Source organism: Schistosoma haematobium, chromosome 6, assembly GCF_000699445.3.
Source record: "Schistosoma haematobium chromosome 6, whole genome shotgun sequence".
NCBI classification, from domain to species: Eukaryota; Metazoa; Platyhelminthes; class Trematoda; order Strigeidida; family Schistosomatidae; genus Schistosoma; species Schistosoma haematobium.
In genome coordinates, this window is record NC_067201.1 from 11,989,746 (window position 1) to 12,005,778 (window position 16,033).

Below are 16,033 nucleotides of genomic sequence, written 5' to 3' on the forward strand. Positions count from 1 at the left end.
ATAGGACCTAAGGCCACAAGTTATAACAGTTTAGTTATTGATACCTTTGAAAAATCGAAGAAAAGTTTTTAAATTATTCAATCAATCACTTAATTACGTTTAATGTTGAATGTGGATGTATCACATGTATGTAGAGGTGTATGTGTGTATACAGTGTTGTGAGTCCTTGGCTAGAACGGAAAGAATGTAGGGTGCTTCTTGGATTGGTTACACGCTTGGAGGTATTCAATAGGACGCATCGTTTAGCCTGGGTTTTATGCTATTTGACACTCATCAGGAAGGTATACCTGTTTTCTTGAAGGGACGGATGTTCTCTCTCAGATTTGAATTGAAGTCATACTGATCTCCTGTAAGATTGATATATTCACAACTGACTAGTCACCGGATAGTGACTTATGTCATGTTTGTCTAATCCATTACTACTAGTCGAATCCCATCGATTGTGTTACGGTGAAGTTATTAGCCTAAATAACTCATCAATGCGTACACTGTGTTTAAATCTGAAGTGGCTAAAGGAAAACGTGATCTACAGAATTCAATCTAGACTTACAGGGTCAGATAAACATGGCTAAGTAATCAAATAATCCTTTCCTGACTTTCAACATTTCACTAGTTAAGGTTAGTTTGTACCGAAAATCTGTCTATTATTTCTTAGGTTTGTTTATTAGTTTAATTGGTCTATATGGGAAATTTTTATACAACATTTCTCTTGTCCTAAAGTTACAACATTAGCTGTTTACTTTATTCTTTGAGTTAATATTAAGTCAAAAGTTAGTCTCTTTCACAAACATATGAACATAGGGAGATTAACAGTACTGACCATGCTACACATATGATCTAGAAGCGAACGGTATGAAAGAAATTTCTTTATTTTTTTATTGCCAATCAATGGAATTTATTATCAGTTTTTGAAGAATATGGATTTACCAGAGTCTATAGATCTATAGCCTATTCATCTTAAAATCATTAAAACAGATTGATAACTTTTCTAAACGAAATATATTCTAAACATATTTATGTTTGTGATGTAATATTTTCTAATCGCTAAAATGACATTGCTATTCTGGACATATGACATAAGTACAAGTTTGAGTCAAACTGTCCAGACTAGAAAATGCTTTAACCTAAGCTTTAAAGCTTCTGTATCATTTTAAAGTCAATAACATTATCTCGATTTTAGGATCTACAGTCTCACATTGGAACCTAGTCTGTACACTATTAAACTGAAATCCAGTGGTGTACATGTCTAATTTCAATCACTCCGCAATATTGTGTAATCACTTTCCATTACATGCGGTGAATATCTTATATCTAACATGGTATAACTCCAATGTTCACGACTTCATAACGAAACTTGAGAAACAGGATCATGAAACTAGACACTAGGGTGCGTATGATTATTATTAGTATACGGGTTTTATGGAAATTTAATAAATTTCATGGTCTGATTGTTTTGTTCCTCGATCAGATCGTTGATAAGCACCAATGAGGAATCCCATACTAGAACGAAGCTATCTTGATATTGTTAAACTACATCCCTATTCTTAAAATTATGGGGTTTTGGAGATTATCTAAATTAAAACTTAGGTTACAAACTGACTCTAGGTAGATAAACACATTATACCAAGACTTTTTCAATAGTGGCGATCCAAACCATCACACTGAATCATACATCCGAACTGAGTTATTACTGAGTTGTAATGCATCAGTCTATAGATTCCTACCTTTACTCTGTTCGTGATACAAATGAATAATCATTTAGTTTTATCAGCAATATTTTTATAGGTATACACTTTCAAGAAGTACCTAATAGGACGAAACAGTTATTCAATCTTTCCTAAATTTTTTTCAATATTTGAAAATTTACAACAAAACATTTAAACAAGATAAAAGTACACTTGGTATTGTTTGGCTTGTACCTTCCCATTGACGTTTAGACCGCTATTGATCAGTCTGTTATTGGCATATGTGCATACTGTGCGTATGCCTCAATAATGCCTTAATTCACAAGCTTTTTGTAAGCAATGATGGATAGTGGTTAGCAGTGGAATCCAGGACGCGCGTTTTGTCCTATTTGGGACTCGTCAGTTGGATGTACCTGCACCTCAGAGAGTTGATGTTCACCCTGGGACTCGAACACAGTACCACTCGCTTCAAACACCATCAACCCTGAGATGCAGGTGCATCCAGCTGACGAGTCCCAAATAGGACGAAACGCGCGTCCTGAATCCCACTGCTAGCTACTATCCATCATTGCTTACAAGATAAAAGTAGTTGAGTTGCTATTACTATTCTTGACTGGTAAGATGAGATAACATGTGAACATATTTTTCCTAAAATAAATGGAGTTTTACCAAAAGAACAATAACTAAGTCTCTCGTGAATACCATTGTATATTTTATATTCCAAACAACGTAAAAATATCATGAAATTACTTTGTTGTAAAAAAAGCGCTCATGTTATCTAAAAATAAAAGTCACTATAATCTTAGGTTTGAACGAATCAACATTTTAGTTCACATTACACAATGATCTTGAAGAGCCACCGAAAAAACCAAAAATTATTGAATCACTGTTACATCCCTGTGTGTAATTCCTGACTGTTTGCTAAAACATTTTGATCGTAACGGACATTGTTCTAACTATTAATCAAAATTACCTTTTTAGATTTAAGTTAATTATTGCTGTTCGTAGAAAATCAATGTACCTTCGACAATGAACATGTAAATATGTTACATATTTACAGGAATTATAGTGTGGCATTTTAATTGATTGACTGTAATCTGATGTTCATTTTTTGGATCTAAGTAAAGTTAATTGTCGATATTCTTGAAAATAATCTAGTGCTAGCTGTTGGAAGTAGCCGGGAGGAAACCCGTAATTTACGTCTTGTTCTAATTAGCACTCTTTGCTAAAGTATACCTGTAGCGATGAGGGCAGTGGGGCTCCCAAGATGGATTCAACTCTCATCCACTAGGTTTCACAATCTACAACTTTGTCGCTCAGCTCTTAGTGTCCGTTGATATGTTAAGCTTACAAAACTTATTCTAGCTGTGTGAGCTTAACATATCAAAGGACACTACAAGATACTTGAGTCAGTACAGGCCTCTTATAAGACTGAGAGATCAACAACTAGTTAGTTACATTAGTGACTCCTCAACGGTGTAAATCATCAGTGTAAATCATCTATTGAGTGAAATAAATGATTATAATTGAATTTAATTTTTTTAAGGAGTGTAATTCGTGAGGATTGTTCTCATATCAAATGAACGATCAGTGAAAAAGCGAGAAGTATTGAATAACTTGATTTAAAATAGTGTCCATTGATGATCTTCATACTGTAATGCATCTGAGAATGTTAGTTTTCACTGAGGGTATGATAGGTAAGTCAACTATCAGTGGCAGTCTACATAATCACAACGATCGATGGAATTAACAAGATGAGTACTAGGTAGAATCAAAATGATTATAATTATAAAGTTTATGAGAAAGATCAAACATTGAGAATATGGTTTGAGAGAAGACGAAATGAAAAGATATTTTAAGGAGATATTAGAACTTAATATTAAGAATCTGACAAACGAATATGTATGTGCCACTATAACTGATTTGGAGCATTGACGATCAATGTCTCCAACCACTGGTCATCACACTAACTTCAACCAGGCAGTCTATACTAATCAACATGTAACAAATCAATTGTCAGTAATATCATGAACGGATGACGTCTTGGTTTATGTCATCCCCTAGTATCCCTTTGTTCTGACACTTATTCAATATAAAGGTCATTTTCAATTTATAGTTATTTAAATATAATTGTGGTGAGTGCTACTTATATTGATATATGTAGTTTATGACGCGAGTTAGGAATGTAATGTCTGGCAGCAGAAGATGGGGAAGATCAAGAAAGGAAGAGCGGGAATAGAAAGCAATTAGTATGGAATTGCAAGAACAACCAAGTTCGAGACAATTATTGAACATTTTGCAAATTAAGTATAATAGTATGGTTTTTCTATTTTAGCAAGTAACTCTGTAATTTTGTACTAAATATATTCGGTTGTACTCACCTGTGTTCTCCTTCACTACATAATTACTAGTCACTGGTGTAAGACATTGTACAAAGGGTATTATTTTCCCGTAATATATATTCTTCACAGACCAAGTTTATCCCTCTTGGTTTCCTTAATAGTGAGGCTAAGTCAAAGGTAATAAAAGCACAGTATTAAGAAGTAACTATGCAGCTGGACGATCTAGACTTCGCAGATGATCTGGCCCTCCTATCGCAAATGCAACAACAAATGCAGTAGAAAACGACCAGTATAGCAGCAGCCTCAGCAGCAGTAGGTCTCAATATACACAAAGGGAAAAGCAAGATTCTCCGATACAACACAGCATGCACCAGTTCAATCACAATTGACGGAGGAGATTTGGAAGATGTGAAAACGTTTACATATTTGGGCAGCATCATCGATGAACACGGAGAATCTGAATCATATGTGAAAGCGCGAATCGGTAAAGCAAGAGCAGCATATTTACAACTGAAGAACATCTGGAACTCGAAACAACTGTCAACCAACACCAAGGTCAGGATTTTCAATATAAATGTCAAAACAGTTCTACTGTATGGAGCAGAAACCTGGAGAACTACGAAAGCCATCATCCAGAAGATACAGGTGTTTGTTAACAGTTGTCTACACAAAATACTTCGGATCCGTTGGCCAGACATTATTAGCAACAACCAACTGTGGGAAAGAACAAACCAGATCTCGGTGGAGGAAGAAATCAGGAAGAAGTAATGGAAGTGGATAGGACACACATTGTGGAAAGCACCCAACTGCGTCACAAGACAAGCCCTCACACGGAATCCTTAAGGCCAAAGGAAAAGAGAAAGACCAGGCCTATGCTCCATTGGGAGTAATAGGCGTAAGTGAGTAAGTAATTAAGAAGTAACTATATGAGTTCACTAATTGAATTTAGTATAGCGTTACAATTCACCTGATATTCTGATGAACAAGTCATAACATCATATCATTTATAAAACCTTCACCTTTATTTTCATAATTTTTTTAAATTTACCAATTAAATGAGTTTATGGATTGGTTCAAGAACCAAGTCCAAAACTCCGACAATTCGCTCTCAAATTTAGTCACCAGTTTGCACAAAAATAGTTTTACAGTTACATTTTATATTTTAATAACCTGCAAATAATAATCCTTCTTTGTGTATACATAATAATAACATTATCTGTAAATGACTAAGGAAAATAAAATCTCCTACCATTATCATACTATAGTGAATGAGAATACAAATGAAGACAACCAAATGTATTTCCATACATTATAGAATATCTTGATAAAATCTGACAACCATACAGTAAATACTTCATTTACAAAATATCCAACAATTATCTTAGACTTTATTGTTCTTTTGTTTCCATATCAATCATTCTCTATTCTTAATCACTTCTTTTCAATTTCTTCTCAATCTTCTGCCGTCAGACACTTCACTTTCCATTGATAATACATACTACCTATATTTGTCGACATTAGTAGTACACATCAAAATACTCTTTAAAGTATTATTATAAATCATACATTCTACTGAATTTGTTTGTGTAATTTTTTTAAAACAAAAAAGCAAAAACCAAATCTCATTTACATCCTATTAATACTTATGAAAATGGAAAGAAATGACAGACTACTAGTTCTTATTCCTTAGAGATTACATGGTACAATTCAAAAAAGAACATATGAAAAGTGTATAAAAAAGAAAAAAATGTATCATCCTAATTAATATTTCTGTATGTCAAATCTGAAACAATCATTACTGTTATTATTCCTTAACAAAACTAAACACCTTGATATTTATGGTTTATATAAATAACCATTGAGAATGAATAAGTACTGAACTATTTATTGTTTTATTATTTTTTTGAGAAACACTTTCAATATTGAAGTAGTGAACAATGGAATTCAACCAAATTAGGAGTTGAACGAATAATACCAATTGTTAGTATAGGGGTTGTGGAGATTATTAAGTTTTTGATTGAGATCATGAACCGATTGATGTCAGACCACTGTTAGAAACCTGGAAGCACTGGACGGCCGTTTCGTCCTATTGTGGGACTCCTCAGCAGTGCGCATCCGAGATCCCGCTCGCAAGATTCAGACTTAAGGCCTTCGGTCTCGCTTGTGAACGCTTAACCTACTGAACCACTGAGCCAGCATCCAATGGTGATAGAGTTGATGTTAGACGGCTGTTAAACGGCCGTCCACTGCTTTCAGGTTTCCAACAGTGGTCTAACATCAATCGGTTCATGATCTCAATCAGAAACACCAACTGTATTAAAAGATGGTTATTCAACATTAAAAATTGATATTAAGCACTTGTTGCAATAAAACATGACAGTTCTAGATATGATTCTTGATCGTATTGTGAACAAAACACTTCAAATGACTCCTTATACTAGAATAAAAGAACTATTCAATAATTATTCCATGATAAATTTTAGTTGAATTTTAAGATTTATTATAAGCTGACTAGCGAACTGATCTATATAATAAATACAATTAATTAAAATAAATGAGTTGTGGTTTATTTTGTTTTTTTTTGTTTTTTTTTAGTTGCCGACTGTTCTCCACCATTTTTTCTTCCTTTTTTCTTCTTCTGACTTTTGTGTTGTAATAAATTTATGCAAATCCTTAAAAGCAAAGATTGAATGTCCTCTATAATAAGATGAGTGAAACTAGTTTGATCTAGGTTTATTATATAAAATATACAAAAATAAAATACAGAATAACAATAGATTACTGAATAAAAACTTATTTAATCAGTAGTATGTGGATGAATAAAAAAAAGAGAAAGATTATAGAGAATTAAAGTAAGTTTAAATTAGAAAAATAAATGTATGATCTATGTATATTATGGAGAAAAAGAAAGAAATCATGTATAGATATGCACTTGTTTTTCAACTTGTTTGTAGACGAAGAAATAGAATAAGACACATATTGAGGAAAACATTTAAGTGTATCACAAGGTAAGATATCACTTAGAATCCTTATGATCAAAAAAAGGAAAACTAAAAAACAGGTTATGCTGAGAAATGGAGACAGAAATGAGAAGCATGAACAACAGTTGGATAGAACTAAAAAGGATGGCTCAGGACAGAGTGAGTTGGAGAATGCTGGTTGATGGCCTATGCTCCACTGGGAGTAACAGGCGTACGTAAGGAAGTAAATTATCTCTTGAACTAAAGGTATTCAATATTCAAAGAAAAAATATTTTTATTTTCAGTTAATCTAAAACGATTTGTTTATACATATAACACCTTTTATATGGATTAGAGTGAAAATCATTCAGTTACTTGTTTGTTTTTTCTCAAATAGAAAGCGATCAATAATAGGATTATGAATTAGTTCAGTATGTTATTTGCTCATTTTGATATTTAATTGTATTCTGACGATGAATTTTATTAAGTGGTTGAAGATAGGGGCAAAGAAACTTGTGTAGCCTAGATTTATTGGTGTTGGCACTTATTAGCAATGTGTGCACGTAATCATTAGTAAAATCGCAGATTGTAGAATTGAGTTGTAACGATTGAATTTTATTAGAACGTATCACTTTTGTCAAAGTTACAAGTATGTCTGCCTGATGAGAACCAACTCGTTCGAAGTTTAGATTTAATGTTTCTTGTTGACTACCTCCAACCACTATCTTATCTCAACATAGTGCACGGAATGTCGGGTCACCTAAATAGGTGACACCATTGCAACTTCATCGATAGAATTCGACCAGCACTAAGAAGGACCTGACATACATGACATCGATCACCACACAGTGATCGATCAATTGTAAATTTGTGTAATTACTAATTTGTATGACTGTCTTAATAAATAATGTAAATGTAAAGAAAACTTATAGACTATGAAATCACTCACTTATTAATATATTGTATAACTATGAAATCTATGTTTTTGTTCACAAAAGATCAGACTGATATTGTAAAGTGATGTACACGCTGTTTGTTGCTTAAATAAAATCGCATGAAATATCATTTATTCAATGAATTGTTGGTTCTGGGAATTGGATGAGTATGCATTCCGTCAGTCACTTATATATATATATATATATATATATATATATAGGATACGATACAGTATTATGAATGGTGGATGCCTCACTTGTGTTTTTCATTCTGTCTAACATTCGAATTCAAGTAAACTAGTTCATCACATCTAGAGTATATATGAATATTACCCACAAGATAATATAAACTTTTACAGTTAGGTTCCCATGCGTTAAACAAACTGATAGCTACCTGAACTGTTTGTATTAATAAGAAGTACTTTAAGTACCGGAACCGAGTCCTAATGTGAAGATCAACACATAACTTAAGATACATACATTAAATTAGTTGTAATCAGAACAGAATACATATCCTGGATTCCAATTTTAGCCACACGTGAAAAATGCATTTGTGAATAAATCTGTTTAACTTGACATGCAGTAATTTATATATAATAATTGGATGAGCATTGTTGAGAATTTCCATACTAGGGCGAAACGGCCGTTCAGCCCTTCTAGGTTTTCAATGATGGTCTTACGTTGATCGATTCATAAATTCAATACAATTCAACAATCTCGACAACCATAAACTGGAAATGATCCAGTGCTCACTAGTGACTAACTTGGAGAGGGAATTCTCGGAGTTCTAGTGAGAGGCCATGACCAGTGAAGTTGATCCATGCCAGATGTGAGGCAGTTACTCACAAAATATAATAGAAGACGATCGCACTTGAGACCGAAAGTCCTAGGTTCAGTTCTTGCGTGCGAGATAGTGAATGCACACTGCTGAGAAATCCCATACTGGTTTTTGATAGTGATCTGTCTATGATCGATTGATGATCTCGATCAAAATTCAACAATCTCCACAACTCTATACTGATAATTATATATAAAAATTAAAAATATCCTCTTTTCAATATCTATGCTGACATATAACTATAATCAACAATAACATCAAAAATAAATAAATCCTACCCTAGCAGCTTTAGATGTATGCGGTTTCTCTAATAAATTCCATCCTTGTCTTTTTAAATTTGCATAACAACCAGAACCAAATTCATCAATAGTTGTTGTTTGTCTTAGACAATTTTCTTCTTTTTTAACTTCATCTTCAATTAAATCTTTTTGTTGATGATAACGATGTGAACAACATGCTTTGATAAAACTTTCATTAACACCCCAATAAATTAATTCATCTTTAAAATCCATTACACAAATCATATCATTATAATGTAATTTTTTAGATCGATAAAAATTCAATATCATTGAAAATATAATTGGATTACGATCAAAATAATATTCTTTATTAATAGGATCATAATCATCGCATAAATTTAATAATTCTTGTAAATTAGTTACATGATGTAATTTACCTAATCTTGTATTTGGATAACGATCAACAATATGCCATAATATTTCATGTTTAATACCGCCAACATTAATTAATGCACGTTTTGATTGATTATTATTATTATTATTATTATTATTATTATTATTATTATTGAATAACTTCATTGTAGATAATTGTGAGTTCAATGGTATAGATGATAATTCATAATTGATATGATCTTGTTTAGTATTTAATGGATCATTTATTATTGATTTAATTAATGGTTCGGTTATTGATTGTTTACAATTCGATAAATCAATATTATTATTATTATTATTATTATGTGTTGATAATGATTGATTATAATATGATTTGGGTATATTATTATTATTATTATTATTATTATTATTATTATTATTATGAAGAGATTGATAATGAATATTTGATAAATGCAAATTAGAATTTTGATTTTTATGATTATCTAAGGTTTCATCATTAGTAGTATATTGATTATGAGTATGATATAATTTATTGATGGAATTAAATGTTCTATGATGAATTTTATCTAAACTATTATATAATATTGGTAAATAAGGAATATTTGAATGATTGAATGAATGATTATAAATCTGTTCATTTAATTGATAATTCATTGAATGATGAACATTTTCAAAAGTATCTTTATGTTTCAAATTCAAAAATAAACTAGATGGTTCTGATCTCCAATTATGTTTCATTTTATTACTCCATGAATGGATTGATTGTTGAGGATCACCATGATGATGATGATAATGATAATGATCACGATCATGACAATGATGATAATAATCATGATGTTTATCAAGTTGATTATCTTCAATAGGATGAATGTTTTCGAAATTATGTATAGGTGATTGTTTTTCATATTTTACAACTACTAATGGTTCATTTATTGTTGTTATTTCATTATGTTTTGTTATAGGTGATAATATAACAGATGTTGATCTCATTTTATTTGATTTCATCAATAATTCATGATTTATTGAAACTCTTGGATTACTTTCTGATTTCATTTGAATTGGTTCATTTGATGAATAACTTGATCTTGTATGAGAATAATAATATGGAAGAGATGATTGTGAATCATTGATTGATTTTTTCCAAAATGGATCAAATCGATATTTTTTGTTCCTTCTTTTTATTGTTGATAATGTTTTATATACATGATTATCAGTTTCTATATAAGTAGTATTTAAATCTTGTGAATCATCTTTCATGATTGTTTTCTCTTCTTTTTTACTATGATGGTTTATAGGAATGAAATGGGTTTAATCAGTAATTGATCATTAAAGTTGTACTCGTTTTATTAAAGAGACTAAGAATTAACATTTGATAGCTTAATATTGACAACAACAACGAAAAAAAAACAAAGAAACTCATTATCATTTTCATAAAAATGTCACATTTTAAGTCGATAATATAAAATAAAAAATGGTACTGATTTGTGATTTGATCCCTAAAAATAGACCAATAGAATGACATGAAATATTTTTCTCCCATATATCCCATAACCAATCAGGTTATTATAATGAAAGAATAAACATTCTAGCAGAATAGCATGGATTTATTTTTTGATTTCGTTGGTTCTCGTCAGCTGCTTACAACCTGTGATATTTAAGAATCATAATTACATAATAGGTTTAAATGACTTACATGAAAGAGTTTGATTGGAAGTTATATTGAAGACATATTCGTATAGTATAGCAAGGGTGTAAATAAATTTAATAGAGTGAATATTGTAAATATATACCTTATGTAAAAGAATATTGTGACAACAGTTCAAACGGCTAGGAACAAGTAAACATTGATATAGGAATAAAATGAGTAGAGTTCAGTTGATAAATTAAGACTAATAATTTGGAAGATAGTTGGAATAAAGCTCAAGGATGTGATAAGTGCAAGAAAGTGTTTAAAGAAAAAGGAAAAAAAGCATATTGAGGTACAGCGAAGGAATATTAGTCACCAAGGCAAGGAAAGATTAATAACCATCTCCTTTTGAACACATAAATCAGGTTTTTGACGTCTGTTAGCAACTGCTTCAGCAAACTTTAGAAGACTGGAGTTTGGCTGCTTACTAATCAGCATTTGATAGTTTTGCTTGTTTTTTTATATTTTTTCTATAAAGATCTTACGCCTTATTACAAATTAACTTAATAATGATAATTGTTCATTGAATGAGTAATGCAAGATAAGGAGATAGAACCTGAGTTGCATAGTCAATGCCGTATTATATAGGATAAAGATAAGATTATTTATGTGAATTACAATCAATTCTCATATGATTTCATAAGTCTGTGGATAGTAAAATGACAAGACAACAACAAATTTCTAGAACCAGATATAAATGACTTTTTATTATTTAAGGATATATATATATATATATATATATATATATCACTTATAAACCACGTTAACATGTTGAGATTAGATGATGGTTGGAGGTAGTCAACAGGAAACCCTGGACCCGGGTTTCGTGCTACTTGGCACTCGTCAGCAAGGTGTACCTGTAATCTTGAGGGAACTGGTGCTCCTTAGTGGATTCGATCCCGTGTCACCCAGCTTCACATGATCGATAGCATTCGATCTGCACTAAATAAGGACTTGACACGCATGACACTGATCACCACCCAGTGATCAATCAACTGTGATCATGTTAACATGTATTTCATATATCTATATTCTTTAAACTGTCTAACTTACAATACGACTTTTCAAAAGGGATTCATCAAAATTGTGATATTATGTTGGTAATGGAATTGTGTTTTAATGATTCAAACTTCCAACTGAAGTTGATGTGCTGTATTCAAACTCATTTTGGTTAAGACCACATTGAAAATTAATTTCAATGAATTGACTATAAGCCATGTGATTTCATATTTGACTAAGATTCAAAGTAAATAAACATTTTATAGATTTAAAACATTGAGAGGATTACAGTAGTTGAAAAACGTTACATGATGCAACTTTATCCTTTCTGATTAGGATTTTTAGAAAAATTCTTGAATTAACCCTATAACTTTAAGTTTTTTTACGGTTACTACTCTAAAATTCTTGTTATACTGTTCATTAAACTTGAAACTCTCGAAGCTAAGTTGACATATGTTAGTTCCTTTTTACATTACAGTAGTTTATTAGCTACAGTCATCGTACTTTAATTAATGTTTCACTCTGTCGAAATGATATTGTCCTATCGAAATTCATGAAGATACTGCGGAAAATTTAAAAAAGAAAACAATTCTTCCCATCTCTTATCCTTACAACTTTGACTGTGATTTAAGAAATTTGATATTAACAGTTTATGTCCAGTAATTGAAGAACACTTATAACCGTTTATTTTGTTAATTTCTGAATGATTATACTCAGAGTTTATGCTGTCTAAAACGGTTGTTTTTAGCTGAAATGTAGAACATTACTGATAAATCAAATCCAAAATGTATAAATTTTGCATAGCTACCTTAGTATTATGTCATCTTTTGTAAACTTTATATCTCCCACATTTAGTATTTTTATTGCATTCTGTCGAATAAAATTCTAAAATCTAACGTTTACTGAGATTCATTTCTTTAGAACGCTTTTTCCTCGATGCTATAACCACCTACCTATATCCAATTGAAATAGAATCTATATTGATAACTAAGATGAAATTGACATTGTGAAAAAAGATTCATACTACTCACCTAAACATTATTTATAAAAATAATATTTGAAATAATCTTAGCGAGTGGAATTTAGATAATTCCAAAGTTTCGTACAGCAAAATTGTCTGGACTTCTTCAGGGTATTAATAATTTATTAGATAGATAGATAGATAGATAGATAGATAGATAGATAGATAGATAAGCGTAAATCATTACATCAATCAGCATATACATCATCGCCTTATAGAAAGTCACCTGACGGTCAATCATCAAACATCATATAAACTATTCAGTTCGAATCCCACGGTGGATATTCACTCTCAGGCTTGCAGATAAGCCTTGGTAATGAGTGCCACTTAGCATAAAAGTAATTGGCTTTGAATATATTACATTAAGCCACTTACCCAGTTTTATAACTAGAAATTTTAAAAAATGTTCATTATCAAGGGCTTTCATAATTCCAAAAAACTGTTTTAAAAAAGGGTTTAACTAGAAAAATACACTGAAAGTGTAGGGGTTGGTACTGTGTCAAACTCACATAAGAAATCAGGATGGCCATCAAACAAATCGAGAGTGTGAAAGCAGTAGCACTTGACAATATACGAGCCGAAGCACTAAACTCAGACATAGAAGTAACTGCAAACATACTCCATATTCTATTCAGAAAGATTTGGGAGGAGGAACAAGTGCCGATAGACTGGAGAGAAGGACATCTCATCAATATACCAAAGAAGGAAGATCTGAGTGAGCGTGAAAACTACAGAGGCATCACACTACTATCAATACCAGGGAAAGTCTTCAACAGAGTGTTGCTGGACCGGATGAAAGACGTAGTGGACGCCCAACCTCGAGATTAACAAGCTGTATTCCGTAAAGATCGGTCGTGCACAGACCAAATCGCGACACTACGGATCATCGTTGAACAACCAGTTGAGTGGAACTCGTCATTATACATCAACTTCCTTGATTATGAGAAGGCGCTTGACAGCGTGGACAATAAAACACTATGGAAACTTCTTCGACTTCATGGTGTATCTGGACAGACCGTTAACATCATATGTAATTCACATGACGGACTACACTGCAGAGTGGTGCATGGAGAACAGCTGACAGATGCATTCCAAGTGAGGACCGGAGTCAAGTAAGATTGCTTACTCTCTCCCTTTCCCTTTCTTCCGGTGGTTGGCTGGTTTGTGGATACCTCGACATCTTAGGGGAAGCACAGGATACAATGGATAGCTCGGAATCAACTAGACGATGTGGACTTCACAGATGACCTAGCTCTTCTATACCATACACACGAATAAATGAAGATGAAGACAAAAGTGTATCGGCAGCTTCTACAGCAGTAAGCATCAATATACATAAGGGAAAAACAAGATCTTGAAACACAACATGGAGAACACAAATTCAATCTCACTTGATGGAGAAACTTTGAGAAGGACGGAATCCTTCACGTATCCGGATAGCAACATCGATAAACAAGGAGGATCAGATGCAGACGTGAAGGCGAAACAATGACAGCATTCCTACAATTGAAGAACATATGGAACTCAAAGCAGCATGAAAGTGAGAATCATCAATACGAACGTCAAGGCAGTTCTACTGTACGGAGCTGAAACTTAGAGAACTACTACAACCACCATCAAAAATGTACAAGTATTTCTAAACAATCGCCTATGCAAAATATTCAATGTTCATTGACCAGATACCATCAGCGATAGCCTACTGTGGGAGAGAACAAACCAACTTCCAGCTGAGGAGGAAATTAGGAAAAGATGATGGAAGTGGTGGATAGGGTATACATTGAGGAAATCACCAAACTGCATCACGAGGCAAGCCCTATCTTAGAATCCTGAAGGGAAACGGAAGGAAGGAAGGCCAAAAAACACATTGTGTCAGGAATAGAAAGCATATATGAAAAGGATGAATATCAACTGGAAAGAACTGGAAGGGGTTCTCTAGGACAGAGTCGGATGGAGAATGCTGGTGGGTGGCCTATGCTACTCCACGTGGGGTGACAGATGTAAGTAAGCAAGTAAGTTAGTACGGTTTTTTAACAAACGGGATCGATCGCATCTTCCTCAGACCACACAAATCACACTAGACTTTGCGATCAAAAAGGAATACGACTCCGCGTATCTCGTCTTTGCACTGACTTCTCTGTTCATCTGGCCATTCTACTAATATATATCTAACGATAACTCTATGCATCTGTCATAACTCAAACGACAACGTACACTGACTTCGCATTTTATGATTACCATCAATAGCATTAAAGCAATGAATATCACCCATCAGTGCAGTTATCATCTTACGTCTGGATTATTTTTATCTCATATAAACTTTATGTACGTAAATTCCAATCCATTAATTGTTAATCGACGCTATTTACTCTACCACAGCTTATTAGAACATGTTCATATTTCGCTACTCTTTATCCTTATATTGTGTGGATACCACAGACCATTTTCTGTTATATTCTACCCCCACTTATTTTCACGATTCATTCCATTGTTATACTCATTAATGATTAACAATTTATTATTGTTTTCATGGTATTTTGGATCGCTCATGGGAATGTGTTATTTTATCATCCAGACAGTCACTACATAAATGTATGTTAAGTTTTTGTACGGTTATTAATTTGCTCATAATCACATAGTAAAATTCCATTTTTTTATCCACCTCTTTATGATATTCATGTACTTTTGTTACATAAATGACACTTTCGTGTAAATGTTCACCTCTCACACGACACTGTACATTATCAGGTATAGTACTATATTATCATTGCTTTTTAAAGTTATTCACATACCACTTCAGTGTTATCTTCGAAAACAGACATTTTTCAAATTAATGCGCTTTGTAGGAGCTGATAATGAGTCAAGCTCACATAAGTTATTCTATCCTCTGGACAGATCAGTCTATTCATCTTTCTCAAGCCATATTTTTACCCTTTC

General features: G+C 32.5%; 1 protein-coding gene across 1 annotated transcript in view; it reads right to left on the minus strand.

The window, feature by feature from the left end:
• Positions 1-10,770, minus strand: part of MS3_00008530 (uncharacterized protein) — a 53,462-nt gene extending 42,692 nt beyond the window's left edge. The window contains exon 1 of the mRNA XM_051216860.1: positions 9,039-10,770. Within this exon, the coding sequence (XP_051065480.1) occupies positions 9,039-10,649 (1,611 nt within the window). The 5' untranslated portion in view covers positions 10,650-10,770. The remainder of the gene's footprint in view (positions 1-9,038) is intronic.
• Positions 10,771-16,033: the final 5,263 nt, after the last annotated feature.